Source organism: Temnothorax nylanderi, unplaced genomic scaffold (assembly GCF_030848795.1).
Source record: "Temnothorax nylanderi isolate EJ_2023f unplaced genomic scaffold, tnyl_v1.0 TNYL_tig0638_pilon, whole genome shotgun sequence".
NCBI lineage: Eukaryota > Metazoa > Arthropoda > Insecta > Hymenoptera > Formicidae > Temnothorax > Temnothorax nylanderi.
In genome coordinates, this window is record NW_027249700.1 from 42,449 (window position 1) to 64,472 (window position 22,024).

Below are 22,024 nucleotides of genomic sequence, written 5' to 3' on the forward strand. Positions count from 1 at the left end.
CTTTGAAGTGAGTGGTATTGAATAAAATTTAGCGATGTTTTTACATGAGATTAGGAGCATCTAATATATTAATTCAAGAAAGGATATTATATTTTAAATCTTGTAGTATATATATATATCTATTATTTATTTCATTTTAATCTATAATTTTATCTATAATTTAGAACAAAATTTACATCTTTTTTAAATTAAACCAAAATTAAATTTTAACAATAAAAAATAATAAAATATTAAGTTTAATTATATTTTATATATATTTGAATATAATTAAAATAAAATCTATTTTAAAAGTTAGATCTGTCACCGTCTTAAAATTTAAAATTTTTATTGTATAGTAGTAAAAATTTATAAATATCAGTCTTTAAACAATCTCAGTTATTAGATTCGACAATAAACGATATTTGAAAATAAATAAGATCATAATAATAGAAAATAATAACGGTATAAAAAATAAGACTAGCGTTAACTAACGTTAATAGTATACCGACAGTGAATATCGGAATGCAGCCGATGTAATATCAAGAGGTCCATATATTTGGCCCCTCATCTACGACAAAATACAAAAATATTAATATATTCGGATTGTACATCGTTTGTACATGAATGTACTATGATTTTTAGTGTTTGTACATTCTTGGTTAATTAAAAAAAAAATAAAAAAGTTTTACTAACAAGACCTCTAAAAGTTAGCCCCTCATTATTTCAAAAATAATGATAAATCACAGTTTATTGTGCTTAATCGTTTGTACATCGTTTGTACATCGTTTGTACATTCTTATTAATTGATTTACTTTTCATTTAAATATATATTTTTTTGTTTAAAATATAAATAAATAATTTTTATTTGAATTCGGCGGGTAAATCTTCGGCTGGTAAGTGCGTTTACATTGGCGTCAATTCTACCAATGTCAAGACTCAAACAGTAGCCAACTGTTAAAAGGAAAAAAATCGCTTTATAATACTTTATGTAAATGCGTAAACACTTACGAAATTGTTTACGTGAGTTTATTTTGACAGACTTGGTTATGTCATCGGCGATATTTTGTTTGTTGAATAAAAGTCATAAAATTCTAAATAAATAGTACAATTTGTTACAAATTAACATAACTCTCCACTTGTATGTTGTTTTTTTGCGACCTTTATATAGTGTACACGTGGGTCTGTCGCGTCCGACGTTATTTTCTTCCCGAGTGGGACTCAATTGACCACGTCATCAATTGGCCGATTTAAAATAAAAATATCTGATTGGTTGGTGAAAAAACTCCAGGCACCGGGGGCTGTGGTCAATCGCAACGTAGTACAAAACATCTGTCTACATTGTAATTGACGATTTGATAGTCATTTTGATAAACATCGTTTATTATTTAATATTTTATTTTAAATGATTTACAAGCAGATGTTGTTTTGGCACCGACGCCGTAGACCCACGTATACAGGTAGAGGGATAATAATAATTATTTTAATTAGTGTATAATATTTATATATTTATATTTATAATATTTATAATATTTATAATATTTATAATATTTATATTTATATTAATAAATATTTATTACTTTATTTATTTTATTTTTTCTCTTAACAGTTATAACATATATATTTAATTAAACATATGTATAACATATATATTTTTTCAATGTAAACGCACTTACCGGCCGAAGATTTACCCGCTGAATTCAAATAAAAATTATTTATTTATATTTTAAACAAAAAAATATATATTTAAATAAAAAGTAAATTAATTATTAAGAATGTACAAACGATGTACAAACGATTAAGCACAATAAACTGTGATTTATTATTATTTTTGAAATAATGAGGGGCTAACTTTTAGAGGTCTTGTTAGTAAAACTTTTTTATTTTTTTTTTAATTAACTAAGAATGTACAAACACTAAAAATCATAGTACATTCATGTACAAACGATGTACAATCCGAATATATTAATATTTTTGTATTTTGTCGTAGATGAGGGGACAAATATATGGACCTAATATCAAGACACGGTAGTGTCTCGCGCCAAGTACACGCGAAGCGAGATCGCACCGTGACTCTTTTACGTGACGCGATTATGATAAACGCCATTATCTTGAAATGAGCAGAGGAGGAATGCTACACTAGGCATATAGATTATTTGGTCTTAAGATGTGATTGAAAGACCACGCGAGATATTTTGTGTAACAATGTTAAGTCGTGTCATTTTCCTTGTTTGCTGTATTTTAATGAGTAATCCCGTGACTGCGTCGAAACCATTGTCGATTTTATTGATAGAGACTATTCAGTCGCCTAGCCACCACATCTGGACGGAGCATTTGGTTAAAGGCCTGCTTCGTAAAGGCCATCATGTACACGCAGTCAGTATATATGAGACTAAGGTCAAGGGTAAACTCGCGCAGAATTTGACGTACGCCGTAAGTAGATATTACGAGTTACGAGACTCGAAGACATTCTGAGAAACATAAATCGATTATTTGCAATTTATAAGATAAATGAGAAAAAATATAACGTTTTTAATTTATAATATGTTCAATATGTTGTTTTGTCTATTACGTAGATCAATGTATAAAGATCTTTCGGAGATCATAATTTATCACATTTTCACATGTCCTCTCCTGTATAGAAAGGATATTAATTATTTTCAGATTTTCGATGGTTTGATGCAAACTTATGAAGAATCCGAGGATTATAATCCAGCTGAATGGGAAGACCACAGTGTATTTTATATGGTGCATCTTTTGTATCAGTGGGGTATTCACACATGTAACACTGTGATAAAAAATAAAGCAGCGAAAGAACTTTTGGAAATGACTAAAACTGTCGAGTTTGACGTTATAGTGCAAGACATTACTTTAACTCAATGTTTCTACGGATTATGGGAGGTAAAGAGCAATCAACTTTAGTAAATAACTTTAATTGTTTAGGCTATTTTTAAACTGCAAGTGATGAAGCAAAGTTGCGTTATAAATTAAGTGTGTTTGCGTATCAAATTGAAAGTGCCTAGTCATCGCTCATATCAGCGATAACTTCCACAATCACTTTTAACTACTTGTTCAAAACGATGTCAGTGCCGAATCTAAGCATGGGTCCTAAACCCACAGGGCTCCGCTTTTACAAGGACTCCAACAAATTTCGGTAAAAATACACATTAACGAAGCCATCTCCGGTAACTTTGACCTTGATATATATTATTGAGGTTACCCTCTTGAGTGACCTTCAGAAGGTCTCAGCCGTCGCTCGTTTGCTTATTTAAAAGTTATGAACAAAAAAAGTTTGAAAAATTTACAATTTTGTGTCAGTGCTAAGGGAAGTAATTTGTTGATACGTGCGTATAGACAGTACACATGTAGGTGGGGGTGAACCTCGGTTCGTGTGGAAAATTGAAAATCCGAACCGTACAACGATAAATCTCGTTTCCCTCTATAAGTCCCTACTTATAGTGTGGGGTGGGGTAGGGTAGAGTGGATCTCGCTTTTCGTGAAAAGTACAAATGCTGTCCAGAGGTACACAGTGTATAGACGGTACACAGTAAAAAATAAAACGTAATTTTAACATTTTTTACATGTCCCAAAAAGTCCACTCTAAATTTTAAGTTAAAATGACTCATTCATCATGTGTTACTTGTTGACAAATTAGAAATGTTAATTAATTGACACTATATTTTACATTTATATTTGTTCTTTTGACTTTATTTTTCAAGTTATATTAACACATGATATTAACTATTTTACATATTTTACTTAAATCATGTGTAGATTTTACTTAAATTATGTGTAATAGAAACACTTAATTTTAGTAAATTTAATTATTTTATATGTCAAAGTTTACGATTATTTGAAAATTTACGTTTAACTTTTGTTTATGTGTTAAAATAACTTTAAGACGTGTTGATTTTTTAAAGTAATTGTGTTAAAAGAACTGAAAATAATATTTAATTTCTAAATGACATATATAAAGTGTTAAGTTATCACGTTGACATAAATATAACACATGAAAATGTTAAGAAAAAAATAACATAGCTGTTGTATGTTATTTTTACATTGAAATAATAATCAAATATTGGTGACACAAGAAAATTTTAACATATGGACCGCTATGTACACACGATTTTTTTACTGTGTAGGGTAGACCGGGGACAAAAGTAACATTTTGAGTTTAAGATTTTATAACAGTTAAAATATAATATCTACGTAAAAAAGACCTGTACCTTTAGATGTAGAATTTATTTGACTACAAAATTATTTTGTGCTGATTTCAGTAATGTAACTAGGAAAAAAGTTATTATTGTTTAAAGACTATGAGGAATACTGTTACAACCGTCCCAACCCCCGGGACAATTGTAACAGCAGAGGGGGACGATTGTACCACATCATTTATAAACAAAATAAAGGTTATTTAGTAGGTTTAATTAATCAGTCTTACGAATTTAATGATAAAATAATTTGTTACATGACAATATCAGTATTTTTTTACATTGTAACAAACAAAAACAAATAATACTGTTCTCAACTGAAAGACTATTTATATAATCATATATATTTAAAAAATTAACCATAATAAAATGAAAAAAAAAAAACAGAAAATAGCTCTCTCTCTCTCTCTCTCTCTCTCTCTCTCTCTGTCTGTCTTTCCTTATAATATAAACATAAAAAATGTATAATGTAAATATAAATTTAATATTAACATAAAAACTGAAAATAAAGAATCACGCAAATAAATCTATTTTTTTTGTTTTTTAGCGGTAGCACGGCTAGATTTCTTTGGTTCAGGTTTACTTTGCAAATTCGAAAGATTTTTTTTAACTCTTTTCTTTTGCTTGTCTTCATACTCAATCTGCACGTTTTCCTTTTCTGGCGTGTCTGTGTAGATGGCTGATTTTATTGCAGCTTCTATATCCCATGGTAACAGAGGATTCTGTGTGATCTTCCTCATTTGTAGAATCTTTCTTCCTTTTGTATCTCATCAGAGATACATGACACAAGTCATACTTTTTGGCAGCCGCACGAATGGATAACTGACCCTTCATAACCTCTTCAAACGCCTGTTCGTATAAATCTATTTCTTTCGTGCCCCGTTGCGTCTTGCGTTTTCTTGTTCGCGGCATTCTACGAAGAAAAATACAAATAACATTGTAAAAAACAACACTAAAATAAGACCAACCAAACGGGGTTAGGTTAAGTTGAAGTTGTCCCCGAGCAACGGGGACAATTGTAACGCTACAACTGTCCCCAGGCATTGATGTTACAATTGTCCCCTAATGATATTTTATGATTCGAAGTAAATTTTTTACATAAATATCTGGATGAAAGTCAATCGTATTATGCAAATCATCAACATAGATAATCACTAAAACATATAAAAATAAAACCTTATACCTTCGGCATAAAGAAAGAAAAATATTTCAGATTTTATGCACGTAAGAAAACTTACTTTAGGAAGGAAAAAAGTAACTTCTTCTCCTGCACACGTGCACGTTCCGCGAGAGGCGGCAATGAATTAAGAAACAAATGCCGCTCCATCTAGCGGATCTCGCCTCGCGGTCCCACATACGTATCTTTTATAATTTAAGAAATATTCACGATGTTACAACTGTACCCTGTTACTTTTGTCCCCGGTCTACCCTACACATATAAGTGGGTGTGGACCTTAATTTTTTATTTAAAAAAAAGAGTAAATTTCATTTCTTCTGTTTCTGTAATTGTTGTATCAAACGCAATATTATCATGTAATGGATACATTTCTGCCATTATCCGAAAAAAGTTTATACGAGTATATGCTGTAATAATGTTATTTTTTCGGTGCTAAGAGAAGTAATTTGCTGATATGTGTGTACAGATAGTACACATGTAGGCGGGGGAGTGGCTACTGCAGGGGTGGGTGGGGGTAGGCCTCGGTTTGCGTGGAAAGTTGAAACGTACGAACCGTACATTGCAATGATAAACCTCGTTTTGCCCTATACAAATGGCTATATAAATAGTTAATGTATTAAAAAATTGTTTAATTTAGTAATCAAGATATTGGTTTGAGCTATCTTTCATTGAATTTGTAAGTTATAATTAAAATTTAATTGAAATTTTGTCCCCATATAAGCGAGTATTGAAATTATAACTTTGTACCAGTTTTATGTAATTGTAGTTCCTTCCCGCATTCTCAGGACAAAAAAATTTTTTAAATTATTTTTAAATTAATATATTTTACGTTGTAAAGTTTTCAATTTTTTGTTGTTTTGTTTTTTTAGTACTCAAAAATATATAAGGGCCCTCATACGTACGGCGGCACGAGGCTCCTCTCCCCCACAAGTTAATCCGGCCCTGATTAAAATGCGATTTTATTATACTTCTTCAATGCACAAAATGCGAAAAAATATGTAAAAAATGTCATAGCTCTCTTTATACAAATATATAAGGTAACCCAGGAAGTTATTGAAACTGTGTAACATAAACGTAAAGAAACTGAAATGAGTTATACTATAGAAAAAGTCAATTATTTTTATTATCAGCATATAGGACAAAAAAGTATACATAGACTTATAAAAATAGATATTATATAAAAGATTCAAAAATTTTGCTGGTTGCAGTATTTCAATAATATATTGTTGCGCTCGAAGATTCTTACTTACAAACTCGGCACATTTGCACTGTTATAAATAATTGAGAATCTTTGCAATAACACTAACTTAAATTTAAAACAATGCGTAAAACAACAAACAAAAATAATAGTCGCTGAGTAACAATACCTCCGCATAAAGCAATAGTAATATATAAATAATATATCACTTATATATTTATATAAATAATATATCACTTTTCATTATATATATGTATACCAATAAAAATTACGGGTTTCTTTTTATACAAACAAAATGGAATCAATTAAGTGCTATTTTATTTTAAATAGTACTTAAATTATTTTATTTTGTTTCTTCATTACAAAGTAATAGTTATTTAGTTATTAGGTCTTTCCATTGTATGTAGGTATTGTTATTATTTGCTAAAGGTTGCTAAAGGTAAGCCACCCATAGTAGGCTATGTTCCATTTGGTCCTGCACCTTGGCTGAAGGATTACGTCGGTGGTCCAAGTTACCCGACTGTTCGACCCTTCCCTGCATCCATTGCAAAACCTGAAGGTTTGTGGCTGAGAACATGGAATGCTTTATATTACATTGAGGATGATCTCATACGACATTACTATTTCTTGCCTATTATTCAACGACTTACTGAGAAATATGTAGGCCATACAATCAGGCCATTACATGAAATAGAAAAAGACAGAATTAATATAGTACTAATTAATAGTCATCCTGCGTTCGAGCCTGCGATCCCATTGCCGCCGAACACCCTGGAGATCGCAGGACTGAATGCCCAGACCGTGCTACCAATTGCCGGTGAGGTAGTTGTAACGTATTCTGAGGTAAGAGAAATAATTATACTTCTTATTTGAGAAACACAATTTAACAAAAATTGCAATAAGAATATTAGCAAAGAAGTTGTGTATATTGAAGTGTAATTTGAATGAAACTCTGGTCAAATTATTATTATCTAGATTTTATCTGTATTCGATGATTCTCGAACTAGGATTTATCATTCCTTTTTGTGTTGCACGGATATTTCCATTCTATTCAGAATATTGTAACAAATACTGTTCTAAATAGCAAAACTTTGTTAGATCGAGCAAAATCTATAATTTTGCTTTTATTAAATATAATATTAATATAATAATTTCTTGTATATTTTCAAATTTATTAAAGTTTTTGCATATACGTTTATTTCTCATACAATATGCGTAGGTATACATATGACTAACCCAGACTGCATGCATGTGTAAAAGACATACTAAAGATGTTTTTTAGACGTAGGTGCTGGTATAGGAATTAATGTATAAAAAATATATTCTAAATATGCTATATTTTCAACATCTTTATATTTGAATAAATATTGATCACATATGTGATATAATGTAATTTCTATTTATTAATTAATTACACTGAGAAAAAAAATTGTTAATCCCAAGAAATATTTAGTTCGATACGTTCAACTAAACATTTTAGTTAGTTAACTAAATATTAGTTGTTTCAACAATTTATTTCGTTTCTTTAATAAAGAATTAATTAATTCAACTAATGTTTAGTTAACTAACTAAAATGTTTAGTTGAACGTATCGGTTAAATATTTCTTGGGATTGACAAATTTTTTTTCTCAGTGTATTAATTAATTTCTATAAGAATTAGTAAAGAAGGAGGGGGGGGGGTTCCTAAGGCCGGTTTTTTACACCCTCTGAAATTGATCCGAAAATATCAGAAACGTTATATTTTTGTAAGAACTATATTGAAATAAAGTGATTTTATTTATTAGTCTAAATGGACATACTTTGGTGCATGTTTATACTATAATTCTAATTAATCCCATTTTTACACTAACGCGCTCTTATGTCACCTACATATCATCTCTTTACATTTGTGTGTGGTATGTGTGCGTGTGCGTGTGTGCGTGTGTGCGTGTGTGTGTGCGTGGGTGCGTGCGCTCTCGAAACTACGAAAACACTATTAAAAAATCTCGTAGAGAGCAGTATGATTAAAAAAAAAAAAACGTATATTGCCAAATATTTACACAAATATATAGTGTTTTCGTAGTTTCAAGCGCGCATGCGCGCGCGCGCGCGCACGCACACACACACACACACACACACACAAATGTAAGAAGATGATATATTGTTAGAAGTATGGACGAAAATCTCGCGTGCCCGCGTGAGCATTTATTAATGAGAAGTAGGCTGCATATAGAACGACGTTACTATGATGTAACTATGATAAACATGTTTGTTCTTTGTCTTATATAGAAAATATATCTATGGAGTGCCTTCCGTTCAATTCCGCTAAAATTCTTTAAACTGCTTTAATATCGCCTGCCGTTAAATATAAAACCTAACAGGTTATGGGCCCAGGCATTCGCAAAGCAATGTAACATATTAATTGTGCCTGAATCTGTGTGAAATTGTGTAACTCCCGAAACATGTCGAGTGTGCAAGCGATCCCGTCGATCGAGCGACTGAAAGGGCGAGAAAATTATTCCACATGGAGATTCGCGATGACTGCATTCCTGGAGCACGAGGATTTGTGGAAGTGCATCGAGGGCACAGAAACTGACGAGCGGAAACTAGCAAAGACGAAGGCCAAGCTGATCCTGTGTGCATCGATACAATCAATTACTCGCATATTCAAAATGCGAATACGGCGAAGGAGGTGTGGGAGAAGCTACAGGCATCTTTTGAAGACTCAGGGCTTACGAGGAAGGTGAGCTTGCTGCGAACAATGGCGACCACACAATTGGAAAAATGCAACTCGGTAGAAGACTACGTCAACGAGATCGTCACTACGGCACATAAGCTTAACGGATTAGGTTTTCCAGTGTCGGACGAATGGATCGGAACGCTGCTGCTGGCCGGTCTACCAGATGAGTATCGTCCCATGATTATGGGAATCGAAAGTTCAGGTATGACAATAACCGCGGATGCTGTTAAAACGAAAATTTTGCAAGATGTAAAAGACGCAAAATGTAGCAAAAATACCAGTCATCAGACCGCGTTTCTCGCGAAGAAGAATAAAAGATTCTTAAATTCGCGTTGCTACATTTGTAATAATCGCGGTCATTTTGCAAATCGGTGTCCGAATAAAAAAAGAGGAGCGGCAGTAAACCCGACAAGGGCGAAGGTAGCGATAAAGCGAAAACGTCGGTAAACAAAGAAAAGGCGTTTATAACTTTACTTTCGTCAAAGAATATTGTGGATAAATCGTGGTACGTAGATTCATGTGCGTCAGCTCACGTAACTAATCAAGAATCCTATTTGCGGAATAAGCGCTCATGTAAAGACGTTAATCTTTTGGTGGCAAATAAAGATTCAGTTAACGTTGAGTCAATAGGTAGTGTCAGTATTCCTGTTTTAATGAAGTCAGGTGTACAGGAAGTAACGGCGAAGAATGTAATGTATGTCCCCGGAGGTGCGGCAAACTTACTTTCGGTCAGCGAGATGGTAAGCAAGGGGTTATCTGTGATTTTTACTCCTATGGATGCTTATATAGAGGACCAAAATGGAGTTAGGTTGGCAACGATGTCGCTAGAGCAAGGGATATACAAACTCGATATGCCGAAAAATAGAGTATATCTCGCGAAGAAGACGGTGACCGCTGAGACGTGGCATAGACGCCTTGGACATTTAAACTATTAAAGTATCAAGATTCTTGCCAATGATCCAGATACAGGTATGGACGTCGAAATTAAGGATACGCCGGAGTGTATTCCATGCATTAAAGGTAAGATTCAAAGAAGGCCATTTCCAAATAGTAAAAGGCGTGCCAGCCGACCACTTGAGTTAATTCATTCAGATGTTTGTGGGCCGATGGAGACGACGTCGATTGGAGGCTTACGTTATTTTCTGACTTTTATAGATGACTACAGCCGAAAGGTGTTCATATATTGAAGAGGTGTTCATATTCATATTTGAAAGAGAAAAGTGAAGTCAGCGAAACATTTGAAGAATTTAAAACGTTCACTGAAAGACAAACAGGTTACAGGATTAAAACGTTGAGAACAGATAATGGCCTTGAATATGTGAATAAAGACTTGAAAAGGATCCTGAAGACATCGGGTATACGGCATCAGCTGACGATCAGGTATACACCCGAACAAAAGGGAGTGGCAGAACACGGTAACAGGAACCATTGTTGAGAAGGCCAGAAGTATGCTGGTTGAAGCGGAACTCCCTAAACAGTATTGGGCTGAAGCAGTGGCGACGGCTGTGTATTTATTAAATAGAAATATAAAGAAGGTAAGATAAAAGAACAAAACTCTATTCATTTGCAGTTCGATGAAGAGAACGAGCTCAACACGGAGAAAGATGACGACGATAATTCGTCTGATAGTACGGTCTCTGATAGTACGGTCGTGGAGGAAGTCGACAGCGTAGAGACAAACTCAGATTACTCGGACTGTGTTGATCATAGCGAACCAGAGAAATCAGTTGAAACGCCATTGAAATTACCGAAAAGATCGACACGTATTTCAAAACCAGTGAGTAGATTTATGTATCTTACCAAAGAAAATTTCATAAATGATCCGGAAACTGTAGAAGAGGCATTAGCTTCGCAAGATAGCATACAATGGATCAAAGCTATGGAAGAGGAACGCGATTCGTTGGTAGCAAACAACACGTGGACGTGTGTTGATTTACCGGTTGGACAGAAAACTTTGGACACAAAATGGGTCTTTAAGAAGAAAGAAGATTTATCAGGCAATGTGGTACGGTACAAGGCTAGACTTGTGGCTAGAGGATGCAGACAAGTCGAAGGAGTCGATTTTCGATTCGATACGCGTCGTTCTATCACGGGGAGTATTTTTCTGTTACAGGGTGGTCCAGTGGTTTGGCAGAGCAAGCGGCAACACACAGTGGCTCTATCAACAGTCGAAGCTGAATACATGGCTTTGTCTGCAGCGTGTCAGGAGGCGATGTGGCTTCGGGCGTTGGCAAGGGACATCAAACCATCCTTAGTAACAACACCCACTACACTTTACAGCGACAATAAAGGTGCAATCGATTTGACGAAGAATAGAGGATATAGACCACGATCAAAACACATAGACATCCGCCATCATTTCGTCCGGGAAAAGGCTGAAAACGGAGACGTCAACATCGTGCATATTCCAACAACTGATATGGTGGCTGATGCGCTCACGAAAGGGTTGTTTTCAGTAAAATTTAAGAATTGTATAGAGTCTATGGGTATGACCGTTATAATGTAAAGATTCTTCGTCCATGGGGGAGTGTTAGAAGTATGGACGAAAATCTCGCGTGCCCGCGTAAGCATTTATTAATGAGAAGTAGGCTGCATATAGAACGACGTTACTATGATGTAACTATGATAAACATGTTTGTTCTTTGTCTTATATAGAAAATATATCTATGGAGTGCCTTCCGTTCAATTCCGCTAAAGTTCTTTAAACTGCTTTAATATCGCCTGCCGTTAAATATAAAACCTAACAGATATGATATAAGAGCGCGTTAACAGAACAGTGGTAAAAATGGGATTAATTAGAATTATAGTATAAACATGCGCCAAAGTATGTCCGTTTAGACTAAAATTACTTTATTTCAATGGTTCTTACAAAAATATAACGTTTCTGATATTTTCGGATCAATTTCAGAGGGTGTAAAAAATCGGTCTTAGGGTCCTTAAGGACCCTTCTTCTGAAACAGAGTATAAATATTGTGTGGTATATTGCTAAATTTAGGAATGTAAAAATATTTCTTACAAAAATATTCTATTTATAACAATGACTAATAAGAAAAATGTCGTATGTGAATCTTATTTGAATAAATTTACAATACAATTTACTGCTTATATTATTACGTATAATCTGCTTAAGAACATATCGGTTATATACGATTATATTTTAGGATTAAGATACATGTATCTTTGTACAATATCAAAATGTTTAGTTTACAATTATTTTGCAGGATGTGCGCGTATTTCTTGACGGAGCAAAGAATGGAGCCATCGTAATATCGTTAGGAACAAATGTGAAATGGAAAGATGTCGGCCTAGACAAGATTAAAACCGTTATACTGGCTCTGTCGAAACTGAAGCAACGAGTGCTGTGGAAGCTAGATATTGAAGTGCCATTTGAGATACCAGACAATGTAATGGTTGTGAAATGGATGCCGCAAAGCGAAGTTTTATGTACGTTTTTCAGTTTCTATGTAGGAGAAACATGAGACCCGATATATACCCAAGGAGCGCCAATGCGCGTATAACGTGCTTTTAATGCGCGTACAATTGCATTGGCTTCAAAACTACATTAATTGTGTGTTCAAAATGCGCGCATTTAAATGCGTAATTAATGCAAATTGAGCATTTGATTTATAAATAACTGTTCGAGAGCCCGCGGTAGCGCGAGATAGCGCGAGGTAGAAGACGACCACAAATAACGACACAGCAAGTAACCGAAAAATAAAGTGTGTATTTACAAAAGTATATATGTACAGAGTTCGTTTCCTTACAGCAGAGAAAGGAAGCCGTGAGCGCGCACAGAGTTTAGCACGGCAACGGCGGCGGAAGCTATCAAGCAAGCGAATGCGTGTTGCAACGCGAAAAGCGGCGTTAAGCGGTTTGCAAAGGCGGTCGTATAAAGATACTAGGCGATATCGGCGAGAGACAAGGCGAAAAAGCAGTTAAGCAAGCGAGTGCGATAGAGCGGTATAGAAAAGCGGTGTACTAGCGGTGATCTGCGAGCGAAATCGTTTCCGCGGCGCAGCGGCGGTCTTTTGTCACCTTCGCGGTGATGCTCCCTCCAAGCAGATCACCGATGATTTCGGGCGGGTGATTGGCCCTCGGCGGCCTACGTCATCGCGTTGACGTCACCGTTTTCACGTGCCGAGTAGAAGTGCTTGTTGCTTGTTTTCGGCAGCGGTGTTTATGGCATGAACTTTCTCCCTTGTTGGCGCGGTAGCGTGACTTTGTTATTGCCGAGCGAATGTCAGCGAATATTCCAGAATGCGACTGAGAGAAAATCCATGCCATAATCTACTAATAATGCGACTGCTATATAGCGATTTCTTTAAAGGCGAGCGAACCCCGACATGCAATCAAACACGATTTCCGGCAGAGTAGCGCAATCTCAAACAATAACAGGTTTTATATTATATTTAATAGCTTCTTACTCATTATGAAACATTTTATTTAAGTTTTTAAATTTTATATAAATTGAATTTTAAATAAATAGTTCCACTAACTATCTTTGTTCTTATTTCTGCGTTTAAAGCATCAATGTGTAAATGCACGTGTAGACTCTTAGATCCCCTATAGGGTAAGCAAGTTGGTGGAGCTTCGGTTGTCCATAGTAAACTCTACACAGATAAAAGAACATTCTTATTTAGAGAATATCTTTATCTTTGACATGTAATTCTTAAGGGGTTAGACCACTGTAAAATTTTCAAAAAATCGAATTCTTTTTATTGGCTTAAAAAATCCTTTGAACCCTCTAAAATAAGGGACAAAAGGTCTTATACCCGCCCGAAGTCGTTTTCATTGAAATTTCGAGCTATTACTGAAGCGCTCCGAAATGCTCCGAAACGCGTACCTGCGAAAAATCGTTACATGCTCGGAGGGTTCTCAGCGATTGCGTGTTGAGTGCAATCACTCCTATCTACGAAGAGCTAAGCAGCGAAAATTTGCTACAGCGGTGCATAGGAGGCTTTACACAAAACAACAATGAAAGTCTCAATGCTCTTATATGGTCGTTTGCTCCAAAGCGAGTGTTCAGCGGTGCAAAAACGGTAGTAATTGCATCATATTTGGCAGCGAGCATTTTTAACGAAGGCTACGAGAGTCTTTTACAAATGATGCATATTATGAACATAATAATTGGACCAAATGCCGTTGCATTGTGCACAGAGATGGATGACATCAGAATCTCAATTGCCGACGCGCGATTATTCGAGGCTTCAAAAGAGGGAAGAATCGAAAGAAGAGCGATGAGATCGGCTCTTGAAGAAGATTTTTGTGAAGAGGAAGGTCCCCTTTATGAGGCAGGAATGGCAGATTAAGGGTAAGAAGCTTAAATACATTTTTTCACTGAAAAAACTAGTACCAAAACTTTAAACGCGTTTTTCTCAAAACTATGTTTTTCAAAACGGTGTACATGATATCTCGAGTTCTAATCGATGAATCGACTTGAAATTTGGTACACTTATTCTAAGGACTAGTGTCTTTCGGCTGACGGACGATTTTTTCAATATTATGTTTTGTTCAATAATTATTAATAATAATAACATGTAATTTAGGCCCAAAAATTGCAGTCAAAATTCAGGAATTTTTTTCTCGTCGCCAAAAATGAAAAAAAAAAATGCTCCGTCAACCGAAAGCCAATACAATATAGATAATGAGAATATTTTTTATTTTTGTTTCAGACGACTGGTTTTCACAAAATCGTGTACACCATCCGACCATGCTTGAAAATTATAGGGATGCGCGAAGTAACTTAACTCGAAGAGTTTTTTATTTTTTTACACAAAAAAAATTGGACACGTTCTTCAATGTGTACACAAAATAGTAAAAAAAAATTACTGGTGTATCATAAATACTTTATTAGAAATTAATTCCTGAAAATGACCCTGAAAAAACGTCCGTCACAGTGGTCTAACCCCTTAAAACAAGATTATACGCTATATAATCTCATTTCAAGATTTACATGTCAAAAATAAAGATATTCTTTAAATAAGAATGTTCTTTTCTTCTGTGATAGCTGTACTGGAATATGCTTACAGTAATGCTTAGAATAATTAAATTATTGGTTTAATAATCCAGATATTGGGTCTAATAATAATACAATTGAATAAACTACTTATGTTTTTGTGGCACCCCGTGATAGCACTTTAATTGAAGCAAAAGCTTTTTTTCTCAGTGTAGGTTGCACTCAACGTCCATTTCTTTCTCTGTCTGGACACAGTGGACACTGAGCAACCTATCCCTTTTTTCTTCGTGTCCGGCCTCTAAACATTGTAGTGAGCATTCCAATATAGTACAGAGTTCACTAGTTGTCCGATTGGGCTTCTCGATCAATGAGCGTAGGTGCACTTTTTGGTATGCGCTGCCATAATATGCATTAAATGCGCATATAATGCGGGACAAATATGCGCTTTAAATGTGCATTTACGATCCGCATTTAATGCAAAGTTTAATGTACATTCAAAGCGCATTATACGCGCATTGGCGCTTCTTGGGTATTTTCTTGTAACATTTGTTTATAATTAGTCATTGCCTTTCGTACATTCTCTTATCAACGTAAAAAATTCTTGTAATTAAGTTTAAGCTTTCTCTACTAACAATTAAAATATCTATAAAATTTGAGTTTTAGTTATTATTGTAATACCGCATTTTCTTAAAAATAGCATTGAGGAAAATGAGATTTATAATTGTGCTCAGTATTACTTACTTTTACGTAATACAGATTTGATTACTTTGATCACCAGTGTTTTAGTGAAATATTGCGGTAGACATACATGGAAACATCGCATATATAAATATTTTATGGATTAAAGAGTACTTGACTAATTACAGTGACACTACGCTTTAAAAATAAATAGGATATATTATATAAGATAATTAGTTTTTATTTCATTAAATTCATCTGATTATCTCGCTGTAATGTTTGAACGATTTTTTTTCTTTTTAATTGTTTTCTCAATCCTATATAAGGCAATTTTAGTTTTCAATTATTACAATTATAATCTCTTCATAATAAGACTGCAGTTTTTATTAAAATAAGAAACTTGCCTTTTGTTTAAAAATGATGTATAGGCGACAGAACTGTTGACTGAAAATGTTCATCACATTAGTTTCATAGAGACATGTACAGCTAATGAAATGTTTGTATCAATGGAAGATTTTCATCATAATAGTTGAGATTTATCATTTATTCTAACATATTTGTTATATTTATTATAATATATTATAATGTATTTATTACATTTTTTTATGTTTAGCTCATAAAAATGTAAGAGCAATCTGGACGCATGGTGGTCTTCTGAGTACGCAGGAAGCCATCTGGAAAGGTGTACCAATGATCGTTATGCCTTTCTTCATGGATCAAAAATCTAATGCAAGAATATTAGTAACTAAAGGCGTTGGGATATACTTGGACATTAAAACTTTGTCCACGCAGTCCATATTACACGCAGTTGAAGAAGTACTTTACAATGAAAGGTATCATATTTCGATCATGTTTTAATACTTATTATTTAAGCAGTAAATTAGTTACACTTCAAATAATATCTGAACTCTAATGCTTAATACAATATAATCGATTTACTAATTCCTGTAAATACTGTTGCTTAGAAAATAATAAATTATATAAAGTTTAGCTTTTTTTGCTGTTTACGTGTTCTGTCATATTTTGGCTTTTCCTTTAATTAAGATGCGTTCTTTAATTCAGATAAAATTTTTGTATTACATTATTAACAGTAAAACATTTTTTGGTACAGTTATACGAAAAACATGAAACAATTATCCAACGAATTCCGGGATCGGCCAATACCGCCATTAGATTTAGCTGTTTGGAGTATTGAATACACAGCCCGCCATCCAAATGGAATTTTGGCAACGCCGCTGAGGTCTCAGAGTTGGGTAGAACAAAATCTGATTGATGTCTACGCATTTTTGTTCCTTAATTTCTTTATAATATTGTTAAGTATATTCTTTGTAATGAAGCTATTGATTAGTTTTTATTATAATTATATATACACCGCATTTAAATTACGTAAGAGTAAACAAGCGTAAGTCGTAGAAGTATTAACAGACTATGCATGCGACTGTTGCATGTAATGTTAATGTAAAGAAGTGAAATTAACGTAAATATAAGAAATGTAGTATTAATTGCATTGATATTGTACACCAAATACATAAAAAGAGATCTAGCAGACGACTAGCAGAACGTGGCCAAGTAGTTTATTCGGAGTTTTTGAGCCAATCAATTTTTTGAATCAATATCTCAAGAAAGAAAACTGCGATCGAAAATCTGACGACAGTTTTCTAATATAACGTTGATACGAGCTTTCGATTTCGACCAGTCTGATTAAGATTGGTGCAGTCAATACTGAGATTTCGAAATTTTACATGTTAAAAATGTGAATTTTCTCGAGAGCTCAGTATTCTCAGCAAGAAGTTCAGATTACAGTCGCACGGACACGCGTTTGCACTCACGCAAAGCCAGTTTGTCCCTCAAAATCAGTGCACTTAGTGCAAACACATTTACACGCTTACATTTTTTGACGCTGATTTTTTGACGTTATTTTGCTTAATTGTGCGTCATATGCATAATTTAATTGTGTCGCGTACACATATACCGTGCGTACCAAAAGTTCTGGAACGGCCAATTATATCTTAGAAAGTGTTGATTTATTGGAAAAATGTTTGAGATAAAAATTGGAGGGTTTAAAGGGGGCCAATAGATAATCTTATTGTTATTAGATTTTGGGTCCAGGGCCTGTGTGACTCAAGGCCGTTACACAGTGACTCGGTCACCACCGGCAATCCCCTTAAAATAATCTCAGTAACGCTAATTAATTAATACAATTTCCGCCGAAGCGGCGCAATTGCCCTCCCCCGCTCCGAGCGAGGAAGCACCACCGAATTTCTCCTCGGCCGAGATCGTCCACCCGGACGCGACTTGTCACGTCACAACCAAAAGGGTTAAGGAGTTAGAAGGGGGTGAAAAAAACGCCAGCGCCCAACTTTAAGATATCGGAAAACGCCCAACGCCATTCGAAGGAGAATCGTTTGTACCCGTTTGTACCTCCGTTTAAATTGTTTGTACCTAAAGGGTTAAGGAGTTAGAGGGGGTGAAAAGAACTCCAGCGCCCAACTTTAAGATATCGGAAAACGCCCAACGCCATTCGAAGGAGAATTGTTTGTACCCGTTTGTACCTCCGTTTAAATCGTTTGTACCTAAATGGTTAAGGAGTTAGAGGGGGTGAAAAAAACGCCCGCGCCCAACTTTAAGATATCGAAAAACGCCCAACGCCATTCGAAGGACAATTGTTTGTACCCATTTGAGGCGTGGCGCGATTAATCAGACCCAACTTAACAGAAATAGAATAATATATTTGAAATCAGAGTAGAATAATATGTTTGAGGTCAGAAATAGAATAATATTCTTGAAGTCAGAAATAAGACAGATAGAATGATACATTCGAATCAGCAATAAGAAAGACAGAAAGATATGTTTGAGTCGGAAATAAGAAAGATATCAGAAAGAATGTAAGGACGAATGTCAGTACGGCGAACCGCCTTCCGCGCAAACACGAATCACGAAGCACTCACATACCGACTCACGCGCACGATTTATACTCACAGGCACTCACGAATCCATATAGTCCGCAACGACTTAATCCGAATCTCACGCAACGACTTAAATTTTTTAAATGGATACCCCCATTTTTTATTGTATCATTTTTTTTCAATTAATTTAAACAACTTTTTTCTGTAACATTTTTTTATTTGTTTAATACTTTGTGAAATATTCAAGGAAAAAACTTAATGGTAACTTTTTTAATACTTAGCTTACGATATCTCGATAATTGTTTGTCTGAGAGAAAAAAAGTGGTACAGGACATTTTAACTTAATTGATTTGGTCTCAAGAATATGTTGTTGCAATAGTACCCCAACTTTTTTAAATACTTGTTTATATATCTTCTTGGAGCTCTCATGTATTATTTTTGATATATTGATATTGGACAATATTGTCCTTGTATTATCGCTAATTGTCTGGAAAGCCAGGTTTATATAATAGGGGCATAAAACCATCGCGATCACTTCGATAAGTTTCGCACGCACAATTTATGCTCGTAGAGTTGCGAGTGCGGATTATTGTAATTTATCGTAAATTAAATATATAATTGTCACTGTTTGAAGTATAAGCTCGCGCAGGAGCCTGATCTCATGAAAATGGAATGAGAAACGACACATCACCCTAGTATTGTTGGAGGCAGAGAGATTGTGTATTTTACTAGATTGAATCACAATTCGGTTTGAATTATAGTCGAAATATAAGTCATGTGGTCAGATTTCACAAAAATAATAAGTTGCATAACATACAATCAAAGAGAATATTCATTGGAGAATAATCCTTTCTTAAACAGAATTCCGTCTTATAATCTTGTAGTTCATAAGAATTCTTCCAATATAATGAAATAGCATATGTGCTTGATTCTCAAAATTATTCCTTTCGATCCAGTGTTTTTCTTAAATAATATTTTTCTAAGAAAGGACTATTCATATTAAAACAAAACATGCGCAAAACATAGTAAAAGTGAATCTTAGTACCATTAATAATTCAAGTAGATACCATCAAATATGAACAGATTATACAATAATAAACTAAGTGCCAATTCTTTTACAATCTTGCCATAATCCATATCAGTGTGGTTACTGAATAAAGCAGCGAGTTATCTTATTTAATAATTGAGTTCTCCTTTGGAAGAATGAGAAAATCATACGTATATCCTGTATGGCATAATTTATACATAGCATCGGTGCATCAGCCTTAATATAATTGACACATTAATTCACTCCAGATAATAGCTTATTAACTAAGTAATCGTGCAGTTTATTAATAATGCTCGGTTTAATTAAAGAGATAATTCCGCTAAATTATTTTTAATCGTGCCGATAATGCGTTTTGTCTTAGAAGCGAACAATTGTCAATCTAAACGAAATTGCAAGACAATTATCGGATGGATTACGCAATATTATCGTGATTCTGAAAATAACGTTCTTCATTCGGTAATTAAACTCGACAATGTAACGTTCCGTCCTTTACAAATAACTATACACGCGGGTTGCAACCTCTAAATTAACGTGAATGATTTTATACTGAGCTCAGTTTTTAGTTTATTGTAGGGCCCGTTCCGCTTACAGTCCGTGAGAATGCAAGCTTATTGTGATGAAGGAAGCGTTCCTCTCATCTTTCCGTTCTGAACTCTGAAATCAACGATCGCAATGATGAAAGATTCGAGCATCAATCACCGTACGCTAGTTGTACGCTAGCGTCTCAACCAAGATCGATGATTTTACAGAGAACAGGATATTTTACCTTACAGCCGAAGCCGTCCACTTGTCTCGTCTATAAATCGTGAAACGATAATCGTTTTGACCAAGTCCAAAGGGCGTGCCCAATTTTCCAATATGGCCGAATTGTTCCCCTGAACGTGGAGAAAAGCTCGATGACGACGTTCGTCCTTCCTTCCAATAATCGAACCGTTGCTGATATGGTATATGTCTTTTCAGTCGTGCCGAAATATCCTTGCTCGGAAATATGAACAACCCTCGGTTTGTACAAGGATTCGAGTAGTAGTATAACGCTTACAATTGCGTTCCGGTCTACCATGCGAATAACGAATCTTCTCGAAAAGAAGACGCAACTCTGACACGACTGTCTATCACTGTGGACAAACAACGAATGCCCGCTCGGCGGGCCGCACGCACGCCACGACATGCACACGCATGCGCTCTATCCGTACGCCGCCACGTTATCCGTTCCTGGAACGCAACGCAGCAAGCGCCTCGCGCGTTTGATTTACATAATACCGCAAAAGAAGTTGGTAACACTACCGCAACCGCCATTTGTGTCAGATCTACTGTATCGCAAATAATATACCAACGTTTACCACAGATGTCGACAGATACACAATCTCTCTCTTTTTTTACTTGTTCTTTAAACAGTCACCTTTATGCTGTCTAATTTGACTTTAAAACTCTTATTTTGTCTTTCACACAGTTACACCTCCTTTGTTTCTCTAACAATCATAAGACATTTGTAATTATAAATTTTATTGTAAATAATAGAATATTAAAACAATTGCGCACACACACACACACACACACATTTAATATAATTTCTTAATTAAAATTGCACTGTGAAGTGAGTGATAATGAATATCAGTGATATTTAACATTAATCTTTTTACGTGAGCATCTAAATTGATATTTCAAGAATAGATATTCCATAGTTAATTTAAAGAATAAAAAATAATTTTTTAAGTCAAATATTTTATATCTACCAATTAAAATAAAATTTATCTTAAAAGTCTGTTTTAAAAATTAAGGTAAATATTTACCCTTACAAACCGGTGTTGGATAAAATTTATTCTGAATAACAAATAAAAAATAACGAATAAAATTTCCCAGGTAGCAGAGTGACGTCAAATGACGTATTAATTCCGTCTTAATGACGTCTCTAACGTCATTAAGACGTCTTTAGACGTCATCTTGACGTCACTCTGCTACCTGGGTCGTTATTTGTGAATAACTAATAATTCGATTATTCGTTATTCGAATAAGTCGAATCACGAATAATTTATTCGTAATTCATATTTTTTTTGAGAATGTAACGAATAAAAAAAATAATCACTTACGAAAATGATGCTTCAATAGAAAATTAAAGTTTACTTTACTCGTGAACGTAAATAATAATAATTAAAGA

The 22,024-nt window shown here is 34.5% G+C and overlaps 1 protein-coding gene and 1 long non-coding RNA gene across 2 annotated transcripts; one reads left to right on the top strand and one right to left on the bottom strand.

Moving 5' to 3' along the window:
* Positions 1 to 1,829: 1,829 nt before the first annotated feature.
* Positions 1,830 to 17,417, top strand: LOC139784510 (UDP-glycosyltransferase UGT5-like). The gene is made up of 6 exons (XM_071723698.1): positions 1,830 to 2,409; positions 2,641 to 2,877; positions 6,992 to 7,405; positions 12,503 to 12,725; positions 16,529 to 16,748; positions 17,027 to 17,417. Exons 1-6 carry the CDS (start codon positions 2,182 to 2,184, stop codon positions 17,319 to 17,321), a joined length of 1,617 nt encoding a protein of 538 aa, XP_071579799.1. The 5' UTR covers positions 1,830 to 2,181; the 3' UTR covers positions 17,322 to 17,417.
* On the bottom strand, positions 4,399 to 5,522 carry LOC139784512 (uncharacterized). Its single transcript, XR_011721592.1, has 2 exons — positions 5,426 to 5,522; positions 4,399 to 5,100 (listed from the first exon to the last, which is right to left on the bottom strand). It is a non-coding gene; the product is annotated as an uncharacterized lncRNA (long non-coding RNA).
* Positions 17,418 to 22,024: the final 4,607 nt, after the last annotated feature.

Excerpts from the sequence above, each read along its gene's own strand:
- LOC139784510 (XM_071723698.1), top strand. The coding sequence starts at position 2,182 with ATGTTAAGTCGTGTCATTTTCCTTGTTTGCTGTATTTTAATGAGTAAT. Across the intron at positions 12,726-16,528 it reads GCCGCAAAGCGAAGTTTTAT|CTCATAAAAATGTAAGAGCA; the intron begins GTACGTTTTTCA and ends TTTTATGTTTAG. Across the intron at positions 16,749-17,026 it reads GAAGTACTTTACAATGAAAG|TTATACGAAAAACATGAAAC; the intron begins GTATCATATTTC and ends TTTTTGGTACAG.